This window comes from Lacerta agilis, chromosome 16 (genome assembly GCF_009819535.1).
Source record: "Lacerta agilis isolate rLacAgi1 chromosome 16, rLacAgi1.pri, whole genome shotgun sequence".
Lineage (NCBI taxonomy): Eukaryota > Metazoa > Chordata > Lepidosauria > Squamata > Lacertidae > Lacerta > Lacerta agilis.
Genome location: NC_046327.1, coordinates 10,583,733 through 10,604,177, shown reverse-complemented (window position 1 = coordinate 10,604,177; position 20,445 = coordinate 10,583,733). Strand labels below are relative to the sequence as shown.

The window sequence follows — 20,445 nt, the reverse complement described above, 5'->3', positions numbered from 1 at the left end:
CTTTGGAAACTTCCTAACTTCCTATCTGTGATGGCCTAATCTTTATGTTTAACATCACTTTGTAGAATAATAGCAAAAGCTGTTATTGTTTGCATTTTTGTTCGTTTCTGTATTTTCTAATAGTGTTTGAACTGAGTAGCTTCAGACACAGCCTTTCATGTTCTCTCTAAATATTTGTCTCCTAACACATGTTCTTTCTTGTCAGTGCTACACAACTAACGGTCTCTTAGAAAGTTTCACTAAAACATCCATTCCGAGTCTCACAAGTGGTTTTATATATATATATCTGCTTTTTAAAAGCACCCTTGTTTTATACTAGCAACTGCTTTCTACACTTTCTACTCTTAAGTCATTTTGAATGATGTAGCTTTTAAAACATGCAGTCTGGAGAGCACACACACAGGCAAAAAAAAAGAATCTGGTGGCAAAATGCCCACTGATTTTTAATAGAGCCATTTTGTATCCCGTGAAGTATTCACACATCTGTGGGTGGCCATGGTAGAGCATGTCTTTGCTTTAACATAGGTATGAACTATTTCTGATGTGCAAACTTGAATGTATAGTAGCCCACCAAGGGCTCTGCAAATCTCTTGGTTTTACTTTCTGCTTTGGATTGCAGAAATGGGTGTTGCCATTCATTTGGTTTCCTGCTATATACTATATACCTGGTAAACCCTATTTTGGCGTGATAGGTTATAAGTTGTGCTGGTTTGATTTACATTATTAAATGATCTCATTTGTGGAGATGTCGCAGTTAAATATTGCAATCTTCACACTTTTTTTGTCACACTGGCTGTGTACTGGGCATTCTCCCATATTTCTTTAGCCTTGATGTAAACTCTTTTGAGTCATTCAGGTTTACTTTTCTGACACATTTCTTATAACATTTCCTCACTTCCCTTATCATCTTTCTGAAGAAACCTGCATGTAGTATGAATTCACAAGCAGGATTTGAACTACGAGCAACAGAAGGAATGAGAGATTATTGTATTATTTGTTACGATATAAGAGTCAGAAGATAAGGTGCAGCAAGGAGGAGAAATAAAAATCACCATGGGAAACGGGATGGGAAGTCGACAAAAGAAAAGAAAAATCTATTACATATTGGAATGTTTATGTGAAATTCCTGGAAATCTAATAAAATATATCTAAAAAAAGAAAGAAAGAAACTTTCATGTTGTTGTAGTGTTACACTACAGCAGCGTATTTCTTTTTTTTTTCCGTGGGCTAAATCTATTAGAAGCGCACATATATTTATGAACTTGCATTCTTCCACTGCCCTCTAGGGACCATAATTCAATAGTAGCCTCTGAAACTTTTGAGTGCTAAAATCCCAAATCATTCGTGCATATAGAGAGAATGTTGGCTGTCTCTCTGCAAACGTTTTATATTAGGACGTTTCTTTTGTTAGCAGAAGGTTATTTATTTGCCTATTATCACCCAGCGGCGAGCCAATTTTAAGTATATTAATACCACCAAAGCAGTTTGTGAAATTGTATAACTATAACTTGTGTGCCAGCTATTGAATCTGGAACTGGCGTTGCTTTGTCGGTTTGGGTCTTGTAAAAGCTGGTCACTTAACAGTGTCTAGCAACATACCTGCCGCTATAGCATAAATGCTAAGCGGTAGTTGCATTTTAAAAAGAAAAAACCAAGACCATTTATTATGTTGTTTTGAAAAAAAGAGTTTTGAAAAACAACAACAAAAAACCCCTCAGCATATTAGTGTTTTGTGCTGTATTTTTTTTAAAAAAGATCCCACTTCTTATTTTGAACATAGAGAACATTATGGCCAGTGCTTTTTTTCTGGGGGGGGGGGTATGCAGGGGTACACATACCCCTAAATATTTTGTGAATTTAAGTTTGGCTTCATTGAGGGGGCAGTATTCCAGTATGAGTAGGAAAAAGAGAGTACCCCTAAACATTTTTTAAGAAAAAAAAGCACTCTTTACCTTATGGTTCTTACAGTACAGGAATTCAATACTATGGCAAATGGGGGAAAATGGAGTACTGTATTTTAGACAACAGTTCTGCCAGATGAATACAGAAGCCGCATGCAATTTCTGCATTCACAGAGAGGAGAAAGTGCACTAGAGGGTAGCCAGGGAGAAACCTAATTATTCAGAAGCTAGACGAGCACAATTAGCATTCTTTGGAAGAGAGGAGATGAAAGAAGACCCTTGCAGTAATACAACTCTCATCTGAATAGCCAGGATAAGTGCTTAAAAGACTGATCCTCGAGATGATGCAACTCCAAACTGAATAGCTAGGGTAAATGCTAAAAAGGTACTTAGTTTAGTGTCCAATCTATAAACAAAGTGATACAAAAGTGCTCCCACAATAAACTGTTCGCCTTGCGACTCGTTAAGAGTTGCTACGGATGCCGTAAAGTGACTGCAACGGCAACAAAAGTTTCAGAGAGCTTTCACACAACTTAACTTTGATTTGAGAAAAAAATACATTGCGGGAGTTACATTGATGTTTCAATTTCTAATTTTCATTTATTTATTTTTCTACATTAACAGGTGTGTACATTAATGGCATTTTCTTTTTTTCCTTGTTTTAAATAAACTGGCAGATAGAGAAGAAGGACAACACGTTTTGTCACTGTTCATTTACTATGTATGAAAAATTAGGCTAAGATTAACATACGGGGTTCTTCCTCTTCTTCTATAGTTAACTGCCAAATTGCATCTTTCAGGTTTTCAGCTAACTTCCACCGAAGAAGAAATATCATTGCAGAACAAATGGCAGTCATTTTTGGGAGCACATTATGAGGTGGTGGTAGGTAAATTTTTGCTTGATGTTTAAAGTGTGTGTGTGTGTGTGTGTGAGAGAGAGAGAGAGAGAGAGAGAGGGAAAGAGAGAGAGAGAGGGATGGGTAGGAGAGCTGTCCTTGCAAAATTCCAAAGGAAGTAAACATTATGTATTTGTCTTTCAGAATATTAAATTTCAAAAATAATCATAGAATGCCACGTCATGTAAGCTTTAGATGAGAAAATAAACTGTGTTCTGGGCAAACAACAGTTCATAAAGTGCTGCACTCCTTAGGAAAACTTGGTACTTGACCGATTCATAAGTTCACGGTATATTATATTATGCAGCAGGTACACCACGCTGTGCCAAGTACATAAATGGTTGTTGTTTGCCACAACTATACCATGCAAACATGAAGCGAGTACCTGAAGTGTGCCTTGAAAAAAAATTATATATAGTGAAATGAATTAGTGTCTGTTTTCATTCATTATGAGGTGGCCACTAAGCTACAGTGAAGTGAACCAACCCTTATTTTCAGATCACTTTCAGATGCTATGCCCTTACAGTGGTACCTTGGTTTACGAACTTAATCCATTCTGGAAGTCCGTTCTTAAACCAAGGCGTTCTTAAACCAAGGCGTGCTTTCCCATAGCAGCGCGGGACTCAATTTACAAAAGGAACACACTCAACAGAAAGCGGAACATGTTCTGCTTCCAAGGCAAATTTCACAAACTAAAACACCTACTTCTGGGTTTGCAGCGTTCTTAATCCAAGTTGTTCATCAACTAAGCTGTTATTAAACAAAGGCACCACTGTATTTCCATTTCTTTTTGCAAGGATGGTATGTGTACATGAAGTAGCTCTTACCTGCTCTGGGAGTAAGGGGAAAGGTAGGAGATGAAACCCAATTATTTTTACTTTACTAATTATTGTCATTTACATTATAGAATTAATTGACATGATTATGAATTATATATAAGTGAACTAAGAAACTCGGTAAAACATGAGTGATTTGCCGTTTCATTTTGAAATTCAGGACAACACTTTTTTTTGCGATCTGTTGCGCTGCTTTTTGCAGTGCGTCCAATCCTCATATGATTATAATTGACAACAGAACATCGTCCCAACTTTCTGGGCAACATTTGCTTCTTGATGTTATTACACACAGTGGGCGGTGCTATAGCAAAAGTACTGTACCCATATTGCTGCTTTTGGGGAATTAAAACATTGTGGCTTGTTAGCAAATCCACCCACTTACGTCATATGGTGCTCATCATAACACAGTCTTCAAAGTAAAACCTTGCTCTATAAGCTTCTTTGCATGTAGTTATTATTTCAAATGAAGGGCTTTTCAAAGGACCACCTTTTCTCAGGCGGTCCTGCTCACCCTCTGAATCAACAGTGGATGCCGTGCCCCGAATCGCTCTGCCACCACGGGTGTGGTTCACAAGGATGCCGAACAAAGCAATTTCTGTTGCAGCGCTCCCCTCTCACGAAACCCAATTGTCTGATGGTTAAAATGGGTGTTGTCTCCTGTTTTTGGAGTGGTCTGATTTCCGCCCCTTCCCACGATTTTCTTACATTGGTTGTTGATTCTCTGTTTTTTATGATGTGTTTGTCTCATGCTTAAATAGACAGTTAAGCTATTTATTTTGCTGTTCATTTACGGCTGGTTGATGAGCAGGTGACAGTGTAGTACATTTCCTGTGCTCTGTCTCGTCCAAAGGAGCTGCTGTTGCCTGAACACACATGGCACTCTGGGGTGGCGGCTGTATTTTAAATATAATTCAGGGTCACAGTCAGAGCTACAGTTCTCAATCATTGACTAGCACAGCTGTTCCTCCACCTGGGAATTAGGAACCCAGAGTGGATTATACTGCCAGGTGTGCATCCGGTCCATGCTTGACTGCTCCCAGAGGGTGATGGCGGCATGTACCGAATCTGGAATCCAGGGCTTTTTACGTTGCGCGGAAACACTTCCGTTTTAGAGCACTGTATTTTGCTACCCATTGTCCCTGTGGCACCCATGGAAGCTGACTTCTTGCGTAACGGGAGGTGCGATTCCTTTGATTGTGGCATTTGTTTCATTTATTTGTGGCTTTCTCTGGCCGCCTTTCATCTCTGGGGCAGCTGTAGCTCACCAGCATCTGTTCCCCTTTGCAAAGGAAAATGGGACGTTACGGCTGGCTGCCCCCTTTCAGCTTACATTGCGATTCCATCTTGTCTTGATGTGAGAAATCAATGGGCATGGATGATGTTTGAAAGAAGTGAGCTTGTAGCTTAGAAAGCAGAGCATCTGTGGCAGAATGTTAGGGTTGCTGCTTTTAAATCTACTGTCCCTTTTGTCCGTGGGTACCCAGTGCAATTTTGAGAACAACTAATCCTTCAGTGTTCTGAAGATCCATTGTGTCCCTTCTTTCTAGGTAGCTCACGTGAACAAGTTCAGTGAAAGCAGTGGACTGGGGATCAGCTTAGAAGCTACAGTAGGACATCATTTCATCCGATCTGTTTTGCCGGAAGGGCCAGTTGGACGATGCGGCAAGCTGTTCAGTGGAGATGAATTACTAGAAGTATGAAATAATTTCTGCTTTACTCCCGATCCTTTCCTTAAAAGCGATTCTGCTGAGGATTTCGTAGATACTGGCATACTTCACCGTATGAAATTCCTGCATGAAAATTGTATGGATAAATCCTGCATTGGCTAATTGTATGCATAAATTTTCTAACAGTGTACAGTACACTGTAATTTTTTCTCGCAGGATATTGTGTTTTGTCTCATTCTGGTGCACTGTGCATCTTACAGATTTCATTTAAAAAACAAACAAAAACCCACATATATTTCTGTATATTTTGTCTTCTGTCGGCAGGTAAATGGAATATCTTTGCTTGGAGAAAATCACAAGGATGTAGTAAATATTTTAAAAGACCTGCCCATCAAAGTAACAATGGTGTGTTGCCGTGCAGCTCCACCTATTAGTCAGTTGTTAATGGATGAATCTCAGATGTCAGAACAGGTAAATCAAAGCAAAGGCGTGGATCTTGTATGTGTAGGATGCTTTGAGTGTGTTATGGGCATCCAGAAGCTAGCGCATGAGAAGAAAATGTATGATTGCTTGTCTCTAATCAAGGCTGTTTCAGCCTCTCTCTCTTACCCCTGTTAGAAATGGAGACAGCCATAAAATCTTTCCAGGCACTCTTTCTCTCCTCCCATTATACCTTGTTCAATTCTGTGCTCATTCTGAAACAGGGAGCTTCATTTCAGGCGTCACCAATGTTTTTGGTCCTCTGGGCACACTTGGGATGTTGAGGAAGTGCCACTAGTGCCAGTCACAAAATGGTTGCTGTGGGGTATGTGGCATAAAACAAAATGGCTGCCATGTTGAAAAAGAGCAGGAAAAAGGGAGAGGGCACAAAAATGATGTGAGCATTCCTTCTCTGCCCCAATCTCTCCTCCCCCCCCCCAAAAAAAAAATCATTGGGGGGAAAAGGCACATCAGTCACTACCACATTCACTCACGGAGAAAGGCCCTTTGTTCTTCTCTATTCTGAACAGAAGGAAAGGTGGATGTCCAATTCTGGCATCCAAAGACATGTCAGCATGTTTAAGGGGGCATATTGAATTAGTGGGAACAAATCGAATAGGAAGAGCAAAGAGTGTATTGTGCATTGCAGATTTTTGAGAGGACATTTGCAGAAACCTAGTGTGGGTGCCATAGGATGTATTGGTGGGTGCACACAGGCACCAGTTTGGCAACTCTCGCTTAACTATATAGCAGGACCTTAGCAGTGTTTCTTCCTGGCTGAGTAAACGTGGGATCTTGCTGCAAGGACATAGAACAACAGGCTTTGCATACAGGTTAGTTGCAGGCTTGTCACTTCCTTATAAGCACATACATTCACTTGAGCGAACAACGGAAGAGTTTCATCCCACCACAGAGATGCTCAATTTGTGTGAGCTGTCTGTTTTACCGATACAGCACCACAGTTGAGGCTTGAAAAATTTCGCTTCTTCGACTTCAACAAAATATTAATTTCTTATCAGATAACACCAATGGCAGCTAATAAGATGAGGCAGAACAATCTGTACCAATGGGTGGCTGTTGGAAGCAGCTGAGTCAGGAGCAAGGCACACAACACAATGCAAAACACTTGGGGCACTCCTTCCCCTGGCTGCCTTCAACAGATGCCATTTTGGCTTGCCTTTCAGTGGTGGGGAGTCCCACTAGCCATTACTTCTTAACACTTTCCATTCTGCCTTACATCACTATTCAGAGGAGAAGTGGCCTTGGCCATATTAGTATGGTTACTCAGAGGAAAAGTCAAAAATGTCTCCTCCCACAAAGCTATAAAATCTTTTTAGTTTTTTATCCTGGGTGGGGGGATGGACGGACAAGATGTTGGCATTCAAGAAATGCAAGTCCAAGGTCCTTTAGACACACAGAACTAGTTGCATAGCTGTTTCTCCACAATGTAGCAATTACCTCATAGAGTTTTTGTGAAGGGAGCAGGCTAGAGGTAGATTGCCATTTTGTCAGGCAGACGTGCTGTGTAAACAGCTCAGTCACTATTAAGAATATAGGAAGGTTGGTTAGAGCTGCAAAGCAGTGTGGACACAAATACACAGTCAGAAGCAAAATTAAAATGCAGGGGCTATTCCCTATGTGGCTTTAGAGTGGCTTCAGATGTTTTGAATGTGGAGAGAATAGAGAGTTCAAATGACTTCCCTGTTCTCTGCATATCTTTGTAACATCTGAAGTGGATCTTGCACACTTCTCTTGTCTCTCAGCCTGTCCCCGCCGTCGTAAGCTTCTGCATTTGACCACTTCAGATGTTACAAGGATGCATGGGGAATAAGAAAAGCAAATCGGTCATGCTTGCCGTTCTCCCATCTCTAAATGTCCGGAGTTTCTTTTAGTCCCTTGTTACATGTGTATGTACTTGGAATCGAGTTTCAGTAAAAATTGTGGGATTTTCAGTTTTGTTTATGGAAGTGAATCTCTTTCATTTTGCAGTCTGTTGTAGATCTTGGCGGACTCCTTGGCTCTTCAGAGACAGAGGATGCTAACCTGGACATGGATAATATGGGCCAGAGTTCAGATGAGGTTCAAGGATCTCCTTTGGCAATGTGGGAGACAAACATACAGCAAATTGAGCTAGAGAAAGGGAGCATGGGACTTGGATTTAGCATATTAGATTACCAGGTAATGTCCGAACTGCTTATTTTGCAGAATGGGAGTACTTACTCTGGGGAATTCTTTCCCTTTAAGCAATGTAATGTAAATTACCAGGCCTTTCCAAACTCTACTGTCAAACGTGCTACATTAAGTAAATGTATTTGTCAAACTAATTCTATGGACCATCATTCATTTGATGGGAACGCAGTCTAATTCTTTGGCGCAGTGATCTCTGTAGCAGGTCAACTTGCATAAAGACTTTTGCTACGATTCAGGAAGAATCTACACACTGCATAACAATAAAAAGCAGTTAACATTTATTAAGATGATTATACAGAATTATTGGTGTGAGTCTCCACAGATTAGAAACACTGATTTGATTTTCAACTCTGATTTGGTCGTTCCTCTGGTACAGACATGTACCTGGGCATTTATGTCTGATTCTGTTTCTTTTAGAAATATTATTACTTTTATCAGTGGCTGGACGTTTGCACATTCAGCTCAAAGGAGCAAAATTGATATAATTAAACCAATTATATCAATTTTTCTCCTTTGAGCTGAATGTGCACATGTCCAGCCATCGATAAAAATAACAAGACCTACAACGTCTTGCACAAGACCTACGAAGCTGCAGAGGAGTGTGAAACGGATATGCTTGCTAACAGTGAAATTGCTTTTCCTAATGCTGCAGAGGTTGGTTAGTAAAAGTCTGAATATGTAAACATTCATGAAAGAATTGGACTGTGCCACATTAGCAGGGAATTGCTTTCACCATAAAAAACATCTCTTGAACTTTGAATGCTATTCCACTAGAGAGACATTTAAATCGAGTTTCTACCCTACCATTCTAGCTTTCCACGTGCTGGGACTTTCCGAATTGCTGGAAGGATTCGAATCCACAGTCCCCACTGCATTCCGAAGTGGCAGAATCTTGTTTTATTAAAGAAGTTCAATAATCTCCTGAGCAAGCTGTTATATCACACAGCGTGATCTCCCAGTGTTACGTACCCTGATTTCATGTTGGGCCTGGATAAAATATTCAGATTGAATATATACAAGAAAATGATCTCTAGAAACATAGGAATTAAGTATTGGGTCCTGGAGGGTGTGAGTGCTCCTTCTCTTCCTCAGTGCCCCAGCAGATTGGCAGTTTTGGATATGCCACAACTCTCGTGAGATGTTTAAATAGTGAAACTTTCTATTCCTTGTGAGGTAAATGGAGGTTGGGGGAGATCAATGACCTAAAATCCATTAATTTCAGTGGGTCTTCTCTGAGTGTAACTATCATTGGACAGCTCCCATTGGCTTGGATTCCTGGACTATTTAAGGAGCCAGTGTAACGTTTTTGCTTAGATTGATAAAGAGCGTTTGGCATCATTTAATTCATAATATGCTTCTTTTATTTTCATTAATGAATAAAGCACTTCCTGAAATGTGTATGCCCCAATGCTTTTACATAAACAGGTTAGGGATCAAAGAATATTATCTCCCTCCCTTGGTTCTTCTGACATAATTTGAGTCGGAATAAACAAATATGCTTAATTAAAGGGAAGCACATAGGCATTAGAAGTCTTTCAGCTGATCACTTCCCGAAACTCTCAGGTTTTCGTTTTAGATTTTTACATAAAGATATTCCATATGGCCATACGTAACAAGAAAGAGGAGAAAATAGCACTGTGGGCACAACTTATATTATTTGATGGAGCCTCTTATTTGCTGTAGCACAAAGCACAATTGAAATAATCTAGTGCAGGCATAGGCAGACTCGGCCCACCAGATGTTTTGGGACTACAACTCCCATGATCCCTAGCTAACAGGACCAGTGGTCAGGGATGATGGGAATTGTAGTCCCAAAACATCTGGAGGGCCGAGTTTGCCTGTGCCTGATCTAGTAGCTGCTTGCAGCTGCTATGTAAATACAGACATCTCTCATGAAAGTGGGGGCTTCACCATTCACTGGGTTAGGGCTGGGTGATGTGCACCTGAGAAGAAGCATAAAAACCTCACATGGGCTCCTAATTTATTGAGAATATGTTTTCCCCACTTTTCCCTTCTTTAATAAGGACCCTGTGGATCCTGCGAATACAGTGATTGTGATCCGCTCTCTAGTTTCTGGGGGAGTGGCCGAACAAGATGGCCGGCTTCTCCCCGGAGACAGACTTATGTACGTGAATGACATCAACTTGGAAAACGGCAGCCTGGAGGAAGCTGTGCAGGCCCTGAAAGGAGCGCCGATGGGAACGGTTAGGATAGGAGTCGCAAAGCCGTTGCCTGTAAGGAACTTAAGTCTTACACATTTTGGGGTTTTATATCTTGCCAGGAAACCATACAGGTTGCCTGTTCGCAAAATGCATGCGTTTCATTTATTTACCCAGCAGCTGACGACACTCACTGTGGATGTGTGAACTAATCTCGTTTTGTTTTAAAGTGATGTAAAAAAATATATGTATGCATCTGTGGAGTTTCATCCGTAAAGGTCAGTTCACACATGTATAAACGATGTTGCTGCCGTCAAGTGGTAAGCCTGTGAACCTGCCCACAGTGCGCCTGATTGCAAAAATAAATCAATAAACCAATAGCAATCTGCAGTTCAGATTCATTAGGGCAGTTCATTTACTCAATAGCATCTTGTTTTGACCCTAGCCACGGAGTTTCGTTTGGGAATAGCATACATTGGGCATAGTAATGGGAAGAGGAGCGGCCATCCTGGTTTTACAGAAAATTCAGAAAGGAATTTGTTTAAAGCTGGTTTTCTTCTTAACCTCAAACACAGCATTTTTTTTTTACTTCAGGGCTATTAAGTTCAATGGAGCTTATTGAGGAATAGTTGCGTTTAGATTCCGAGACTAAGTGGGACTGAAGTCTGTGGGACAAAATAGGTTTAAATCCGATCCGTTAGGCTCAGCTACATTGGTAATCGGGCTTTTTTTTTTTGGCAAATATAGTGAAGTAAATATAAATCACCAGGGTTGAGAAAACATTCCAAATTCCCAGGTGCCGGGACTGGAGTATTAGATAACTACCGCTGTGCACAGCTAAAATACTACTTCAAACTCATGGGCATTTCATTTTTCAGTGCTTTTCCTAGCCTTGTAAACCATTACACCTGCTCAGGGCTATAAGAAGAACCTGCAGTTCTCTCTATTTCGGGCCCTCCCATTCATTCCCCTTTCTAAAATCCCCTCACGCTGCATGCTGAACATTAGCCACTATCCATCTCAAGAGCTTCATTCTCTCTGCAGCTTTCACCAGAAGAGGGCTATGTTTCTGCTAAGGAAGATTCCTTTTTCTACACTGCCCAGTCCTTTGAGGAGGAAGGGCCAGCTGATTCAGCCCTCTTCCATGCTGAGCTGGCTCTGGTTAGTGGCCACTTACTTTCCATGATAATGTGTTAAAACCCTTTTGATCTATGTTTTCATACCGAACAAAAATTTTGTCTCGCGTCAATGGAGAAACAGCCTTGATATTGTAACGTAAAGACGTATTTTAAAATGCTTGCTTAACTTCTTTTTTTAAGGGCTTAAGAAGGTTGTTTTGCTGGGTCGAGATGCTGATATCCGAATACACACACACACACACACAACAAACAAACGCACACCCACAGTCTTGAGAAAAAGTACACCCTCTTTGGTTTTACGTATCAGGACATAATAACAATGATCTGTTCCTTAGCAGGTCATAGAATTAGGTAAATACAACCTCAGACGAACAGCAACACTTGACCCTATTATACCGTGTCATGATTTATTTAACAGAAATAAAGCAAAATGGAGAAGTCACATGCGGAAGAAATAAAAATGAGGCAGTAACTTGGATTGGATTTCAAGAATAAATTCCATGTTTGCACATTATCCCGTTTTGAGAACCGTACATCGGTACAGGAAAAAGAAATTAAGGCTGCTGTCCTATGCTCTTCTGTAGGAGTAGTTAGTAGACACACAGGTATTTGTTTTTGAGTAGAAACACAAGATTGGGCTGTCAACCACTTATACAAAACAAGTGGTATTGACAAGAACGAGTTAAGCGGATGTGTATACCGCATTACAAAGTGAGGTTTTTGCTGCTGTTTTTCAGGTCATACTATATTGTTGCCACACTGTCTATTTAGAAGCTTGATGGATTCTTAGTTGGCTACAACTTCCATCGTTCAAACAAACTACAGCCGTACCTCTGGTTACGAATGCTTCAGGTTGCGTTCGTCACAGGATACGAACCCGCCGAACCCGGAAATACCGGAATGGGTTACTTCTGGGTTCAGCAATTTGTGCAGGTGCACAAAATGACGTCACACGCATGCGCAGAAGTGCCGAATCGCGTCGCGCACATGCGCAGACGCAGTGCTTCAGGTTGCAGACCTTTCAGGTTGCGAACGGGGCTCCGGAACGGATCCCGTTCGTAACCAGAGGTACCACTGTAATCACTTTTAAGTTTCAGTAGGAAGTTTTAATTCATGCACTTGTGATATCATGCAAGTGCAGGATTTGTAATAATATCCTTAATACATTATTATCGGCCATTAAAAGATCAGTGAAAAGTATTCTAGCTTTCAAGTTGGACAGTGTATATTTCTGAAAAAACCACAACCCTATTATTTCAAATAAAATGAAGGATTTGGTAGGCAGCTTTTGTATCATGAAGATAATTAAACTTTTTTTTTTTAATGGACCTGTTTAGACAAACTTAAGGAGAGCACCACATCCTTAAATTGAACAATGGGACAGCAGATGAGATTTTCCCCCAGAGTTAGAAAATTATAGGAAACCATTCTCCTCTCCCCCAGCATCAAACATCACCTGTCTATCACTTGATGTACTTGCAAATTCAGATCTAAATAATATTCTCAGATAACACTGGTGAATCATTGAATTTGAGGATACGGAGACATAGGTGAAAATGGAAATGAGCTCATTGTTTGCCCAAAAGATTTTGTATGTTGGAAATCAAAAAGAAAACTAAAACAAGGCACGGTAGCTAAGAAGTATTCATCCACAGATGCAAATGTTTGGGGCTTATGTGATACGAATGCGGCAGATAGCCGGACTGATTAAATTGCCTTTGCTGTTAGGTGGATTCAAGTGAGGCAGATCTAGTGGAGGAATCCACCTTCGAATCGCACTATTCCCCAGACCATGATGGTACATTCCAGTCTTCAGTTTCAGCTCTGCATGGCAGCGCCTGTGCCGATGATCTGAAGTATAACCTCTCACTACCCTCGTCGACTCCCAAGGTAAAAAGAAAAATATATATCATTTTTATTGATTGCGGTGAAGCGCCACTGAATGTGAAGATGTTTGCGTTTGGCTGCTGTATTGGATGTAGCAATGACTAATGTTGCCCCCGGTTGGTTCCATCTGCTCATCGGTTTGTTATTAGATTAAAGAGCAATTTCATTTGGGTAGTGTTGACTGAACTCAGACTTTCGGAGACCAAATGCATTTTGTGCTATATGAGGAGGACAACATCAATTTGAGGTGCTCTTGTTTCGCTTCTTAAAAAGAAGAATGGTTTCAATGAATCTTAATGATACTGTGGGGTATTTTCAAAAAGGTTAACGTAGAGTAACGAACTATTGCTCCAAAAATAACATTTCCGCCATATAAGACAGTGCTAATTTTCTCCGCATCTTTAATCGCAGCCAGTCGGTTAGTTACTATATCCCTTTAGTAAAGGTGATGTCGCAGTTAGGCTAAAATTAAATCAACAGCAAAATAGCATCAACATTTGACATTTACTTTAACCATAAAGAACAAGGTATTTTAAAAATGTTTTGATCCCATACCCAGTCCTGTTCCTTAGCATGATGGCGTCTCTTACATTTTCTTCCCATGTTAAGATTCCCGCCCTCCCTTCCATTTCTTGGCAACCTGTTAATTTTTTTTCCGCCTAAGCTTGAATAATTCCCTGTGTTTTTTTAATACTCATGGTAGTTCTGGCATCATCATTGCCAGTGATGTCGATCCGTTTTCTTGGTTGGTTTGCAGTGTATATTCCTGAAAATGGGAGTTGCGCTTCTTTCACACCTGAGGTTCACCAGCTGGCTGTATCCCTTCTGGAATGTATTTCAGTCTTACTGGCCATGGGGCTGACAGCCGGAGTTTATCTTATAATGGAATTTCCTAATCCACAACAGAATGTACCTTTGCTGTGCCAATCAGACAGATTGCATTGTTTAACTTGGTAATTGTTACTTAAAGGGATTAGACAGAGAGCATGCTGGGAAATGCACGTTCTACAACACATCTGGTCTTACAGAAGACATCACATTGGTGTTCCCAAAGACTCTCTTTCTGCCTCTCCTTTTACATCTACCAGAATGGCAGTGCAATCCTATACATGTCTTCTCAGAAGTAAGTCCTGTTGAGTTCAGTGGGGCTTGCAGTGGGGCGTATAAGACTGCAGCCCGAGAGTAAAATGCTAACACTCAAGCTTGGTAGCAATTCATGTTTCGCTTTGCCCAGATAAAAATAGCCAAACAGAAAGCAAAGCAATATACCATTTCAACTGAGCCAGCAACCTCTCTTCATACAGAGAGAGGTCGTCGTCGTCGTCGTCGTAGTAGTAGTAGTAGTAGTAGTAATAATTTATTTATACCCCGCTACATCTGGCTGAGTTTCCAAAAAAATATTAAAATACCCTTCTAGAAGCAGGGGGACATGTGAAGTAGGGAATACTCACCTAAGAAACATTTTCGTCCTTAGAAGAACACAGGAAGCCCACACTTGGGCACCTCGAAATCATAGATCTGAAGTTTGGAATACAGGCAGTTGCAACTCCAAACGACAGACACATTGGAGTTTCGGCACAGTCATTATTTTGAAGAGGGGAAAAAGTTTATCTCAAATTTTACATGTTATGGAGCCTTTCTTCACACTTGCAGAATGAAGCTTTTTTGGGTAATTTATCTTAGATACAGTAGTTTGAGAGGAACATTGAAGCACTGATGGGTTAAGAAGCAAGCGGGGCATTAACTCCATTATTGATAGACGTGCATTCAAATAATGCTCCATTAGGAGCAGAGTCGCAGGGTTGTATCAAAAGCAGCACCAGTGAAATTACGCTTTTGCAGTGGCAGATCGGGTCCACTTCCTGGTGGGGCCGGGTTGTGGTCCGGCCACCTAGCCACTCCTCTCAGCGTCAGGGCGGTACAGCGTCCCACGTCCCACTGGGGCAGACCCCGGCCACGTCAGGTTGCCAGGCAGCCAATCAAGTCGCTTGGGGGTGTGGCCAGGGACAGTTTAAGCCTCGGCGCAACTCTGAGGCTTCCTCTTCTGTTCCCTCTCCTCCCGTCCCCCCACACTCTTCTCTAGAGGGTCCTTCAGCTGATCTTGAGGATGTGTGGAGGGCTGCAGGAGAGGAGGGGAAAGCTCTGTCCTGCTTGCACAGGACTGTTGTGCTAGTGGAGACAGAAGATTGGATATTGCCCTAGATGTTTAACTATATACATATTCAGGGTCAGAACAGTAGGTGCTGTTCAGGAATGCTGATGCCGTCTGAAATGTCTCGTGCTCTTTATGAGATTGTCAGTGCAGTTTGGTATCGTGTCTACCTGAAAATGTGCTGCCCTGAGCTTACTCCCAGAAAACTGGATAGTAAGGCTGTAGCCTTAGGGTGGTATTCAACTATGTGTACTCAGAGTAGATGCATTGAAATTAATGACTACGACAAAGTTTGTTGTTGTTGTTGAGTCGTTCAGTCGTGTCCGACTCTTCGTGACCCCATGGACCAGAGCACGCCAGGCACGCCTATCCTTCACTGCCTCTCGCAGTTCGGCCAAACTCATGCCAGTCGCTTCGAGAACACTGTCCAACCATCTCATCCTCTGTCGTCCCCTTCTCCTTGTGCCCTCCATCTTTCCCAACATCAGGGTCTTTTCTAGGGAGTCTTCTCTTCTCATGAGGTGGCCAAAGTACTGGAGCCTCAAGTACTGGAACAGACCTAACGACAAAGTTAGGTCTGTTAATTTCTGTAGGTCTATTTGGAGTGAAATCTGGTTGAATACCCTTGGGTGCTCTTGCCTGGAAGCAAGCCCCACTGAATAGAGTGAGATTTACTTCTGAGTAAACTTGTGTCGGTTTTGCTCTGATGGGCTGTAATTCTATGCACACTTACTCGGGGGTAGGTCTCCCGGAACAGTGTGAGACTTAACTTCTGAGTAGACGTGCAGAGATTTTAGTTCTATCTTGGTGATTGGAAAAAGCATTTAGTGTTTGCTGAATTCACTTTCAAGTGATGGGCAGAACAATAACATTGTTGTTGTTCAGTCGAGTCCGACTCTTCGTGACCCCATGGACCAGAGCACGCCAGGCACTCCTGTCTTCCACTACCTCCCGGAGTTTCGTCGTGTTGGCAGCTTCGAGAACACTGTCCAACCATCTCGTCCTCTGTCGCCCCCTTCTCCTTGTGCCCTCAATTTTTCCCAACATAAGGGTCTTTTCCAGGGATTCTTCTCTTCTCAAACAATAACATACCAAACTGTTGTTCAAAAAGAAAACATATAAGAATCAAATAAACTTTTAAAATCTTTTTTTTTTTTTAATAGGCTGTTTGCAAAGAAAGTTCAAATGCCTCAGTCGGTTACCATTTACCAGACCAAAACCTGTACACCATGGATCTAATGCAAAGGGGAGCAGAGAACAGATCTTCTGCTGATGTATGTGTGGAACAGTCTGCTGGGATCACAAGAAAAGACCCAGTAACGCATTCTCCTAAGAAACAAGCTGAACATGAAAGCACAGGAACTTGGACAGCTGAAGCCTCACGCAATGCAAATTTAACTTCTAGATTGAACCCTGACGCTACTGGGAAAGTAAGTGTTTCATTGCGTATGTTTGTGAAGTAATGCCAATATTTCCAGGGATCACAAAACGGAACCGATAGCCTTCCGGATATTACTGTGCTTACGGACTCCCTTAATAACTCTGCCAGCCTTGATAGCCTGGTTGAATTGTGGAATAACAGGCTCCCCCTGCAACATGGTATACCTCCCAGGTGTCGTTCCATCAGCGCAGGTTCCTCTTGTTTAGGGAGCACCAAAGACAACTGAAGTGCTTGGCTTTGTTGTAAAGATGGCAATTTTGGTGATCAATTTATGGCCTAGGCCTGTTTCAAAGGGTTGTGCTCCTACTGTCAGCGTAGCATCAATTCTGTAAAAATGTTCTGAGCGATAGTAAGCAAGGGCTAAGTTTGCAGAGAGCTCCAAAGTGAAAGGGTGCAGGGATATACAAAGGGTTTTCTCTCTCTCATTCTTCTAGGTCAGGCTGATTTGCAGTACAAGCACACAGCAGGAGCTTATTCTTGGACGGAGCAGGAAGACTTTGGCATAAAATCAGGCATACAGTATACTCCTGCCTCCCTCTGCAGCACTCTGCTGCTGCTGCTGCTTGCACTGAAGAAGATAGCTTGTTTTATTTTCTTGCTTTGCTGCCAAGGAACTTGCATAAATGCTGATGTTTTAGCAGTAAACCATCGCGTTACTTCTTCTTTGTTATCCTTTTAGCTCAGCCATATTAATTTAAAGGGAAACAAGAGTTCTGTAAGCAAATTAGGAATTACACATTTTCTTATTACGCGAATGCCTAGCAGATTGGAAACCATCTGTAATTGGCAAATCACACTGAATCCGATAATGCTCTCCAGTTACTTGTCTCTATAAACTGACACTGTTTTTCTTCTTATCAGGACCACGTACTCTTGATGGAAAATAACAGCTTAACGCACGCTGGGAGGTATTCTGCAACCCTAAATACAAACAAAAACAAGTTTGAGAAGACGATTACTATTGCAAAGGGCAATTCAAGTTTAGGTAGTGTATCCGCATCACGTTTCTTGCCGTTGTTGTAATTTCTTCCTACTTGCTCCCCAAAGAGAACTGTGCAATGATATGAAAAGCAACAACAGACAAACCCATTGGGAGTGTGGCTGCTGTGTGGGCAATCTGCATCTTTTCAGGTCGTGGTGCTGTCTCCAGGAATATGTTTTTCTCAGGAGAGTAGGAAGATATTTCAACACAGGTGTTTTGTTTTGCTTTGTTTTGCTTTGCTAATTGGGTGGAATTCCTTCTATTGTTTTGCTTACGATATGGGCATGAGATTTAATGTGAGTCAGTAGTATCAAACCGACCTCCGTAATTCTAGTAATTAGTGGCGAGATGGGAAACATATGGCCCTTAAGGTATTTTTGGCTTTCAGCTCCCATCATCCCTAGTTGTGAGAAATGATGGGAAACGTAGTCCCAACAAGATCTTTCCAACGCGTTCGACATTGGGCTATCGGAATTAGTTAATGAAATTTATTGCTTGCATCTTTTAGCAAATACTTCAGCTAAGAGTTGCCGCAACCATGACACTGAGAAAACCCTCACAAGACTGTCTAATCTTCATAGGATGAACGAACAATAGCACATTGAGACTGCAGTCCTATATATACTGTTACTTGGAAGCAAGTCCCATTTATTTAAAATATTTATATCCTGCCCTTCATTGCAAGATTTCCCTGTGGGGAACAATAAAACTCATTCTAAAACCACAAAGCCATTAAACAGATGCAAGAGTGGGTCAGATTGCAATTAGCATCAGTTATAAAACTATAGAGCAACATCTATAAAAAAATCTCTAGCTGAGCACTTAACAGTTTCCAAATGCTTGAGTAAATAACTATGTCTTGATCTGATGCCGAACTGAGAGGTGATGGGTGTTCCACAATCGGGGCGCAACCCCAGTGAAGCTTCTCAAGCCCTTGGCGTAGTGTATAACTCCTGGAAGCTGAACCATTTAAGTCAATGATACTTCATTCTGAATAGGATTGCACTGAAAAAAATAGCCATTCCTCAATGTTTCAGTGTGATGTACAGAATGCAGTTTGTGCTAGACGGCTGCCAAGAAACAGAAGTCGTGGTCATGCTCGCAGCTTTGCATAAATGTAAATATCAGCATTTTGCTCAGAATGATTATGTAAAAACTGCCTTATCCTAAAATAATAATAATAATAATAATAATAATAATAATAATAATAATAATAATAATAATAATATATTTGTACCCCGCCCATCTGGCTGGGTCTCCCCAGCCACTCTGGGCGGCTTCAATCAAATATTAAAATACATTTTAAATATCATAGATTAAAAACTTCCCTAAATTTCACATGTGATTTTATTTTTTATTTTGGGTGGGTGGGTGGGTAGGGAGGTTGTAGGTGATGGTTTGATTCTGTGGATGCATATCTGCTATTGACAAAAACACCTATGTATAAGTTATAGGTAGGTAGCCGTGTTGGTCTGCCATAGTCAAAACAAAATAAAATAAAAAATTCCTTCCAGTAGCACCCTGGAGACCAAGAACAAACTTAGTTGGTCTCTAAGGTGCTACTGGAAGGACCTATGTATAAGGCTTAAGTTGACTGTTGTTTGGGGGTCTTCTCATAGGCTGGAATTTGCTACCATTGCATGTAATATAGGCTGCAAATTCATCTTCTTTATTTTCTTCTTCTTTGAGGGATGACAGTAAGTTCCAATAAAGATGGCTCTGGAATGATAGTCCGCAGCATTATCCATGGGGGTTCCATAAGTCGCGATGGCCGCATTGGTGTCGGGGACTGCATTCTGTCTGTCAATGAGGAACCCACAACTAATTTAACCAACGCACAGGCACGAGCTATGCTGCGGAGACATTCCCTCGTCGGACCAGATATAAAGTATGTAGAGTCAGTTGGTGCAAGAACAATGTCTGGTGTGTTTATTTATTTATTATCTTTAAAAAATAATCCTGAAGGATAATCGCATTCCACACTTACCTTGAAGTTACGTTCTGAATTCAGGATTTAAATGGCTAGAATCAGGCACCCCCAAACTCGGCCCTCCAGATGTTCGGGGGCTACAGTTCCCATCACCCCTGACTGCTGGTCCTGTTAGCTTGGGAATGATGGGAGTTGTAGTCCCAAAACATCTGGAGGGCCGAGTTTGGGGATGCCTGGGCTAGAATTAACTCGAAATTGCCAGTGTGAGTCCAGGAAGAAAATGCAAGATTGTTATTCTCAGCACGGTCTGCTCTTACCCAAAGTTTACAGCTTTTAATGAGCATCCGTAAGATTTAAGTCTTGATTTAAATCTGCCAGTCCTCCCTGGGGTGCATTTTTTTTCCCCTTTACACCCACTCTGGGATCCCTTCAAATTCAACCTATCAGCCATGTTAGGTGGGTTTGTAACAATGAAAGGCAACACGTTGACCAATAAACAATAAAGGCACTAATTCATTAAACATCTCATAATAGAGGACCACATACTTTTGTAAATATGGTTCCTAACACGAAAGTCTCTGAAAGTAATATAAGTCGTATAAATCTACATAGGCTTATGACCACTGGTCCTTAGAATACTACTCCTTTTATTGTTGAGTCGTCCTGAGGAAGATTATTTCGAAACAGTGTGATCATTCGGATCACGTTCTGCACACGATCACTTTTGCACCACTCCACGTGAATCTTCGTGCATCCCGAGACTGATCATTGTATTGCCAGACGTA

General features: G+C 41.3%; 1 protein-coding gene across 2 annotated transcripts in view; it reads left to right on the top strand.

The window, feature by feature from the left end:
* The window catches only part of MPDZ (multiple PDZ domain crumbs cell polarity complex component), a 113,053-nt gene that overhangs the window by 44,800 nt on the left and 47,808 nt on the right, over nucleotides 1–20,445 (top strand). For both annotated transcript variants that reach the window (XM_033173271.1, XM_033173272.1), the window contains exons 13-22: nucleotides 2,702–2,784; nucleotides 5,181–5,327; nucleotides 5,625–5,771; nucleotides 7,770–7,958; nucleotides 9,995–10,204; nucleotides 11,174–11,290; nucleotides 12,997–13,158; nucleotides 16,471–16,737; nucleotides 17,610–17,733; nucleotides 19,420–19,618. In XM_033173271.1, the coding sequence (XP_033029162.1) occupies nucleotides 2,702–2,784; nucleotides 5,181–5,327; nucleotides 5,625–5,771; nucleotides 7,770–7,958; nucleotides 9,995–10,204; nucleotides 11,174–11,290; nucleotides 12,997–13,158; nucleotides 16,471–16,737; nucleotides 17,610–17,733; nucleotides 19,420–19,618 (1,645 nt within the window). The remainder of the gene's footprint in view (nucleotides 1–2,701; nucleotides 2,785–5,180; nucleotides 5,328–5,624; nucleotides 5,772–7,769; nucleotides 7,959–9,994; nucleotides 10,205–11,173; nucleotides 11,291–12,996; nucleotides 13,159–16,470; nucleotides 16,738–17,609; nucleotides 17,734–19,419; nucleotides 19,619–20,445) is intronic.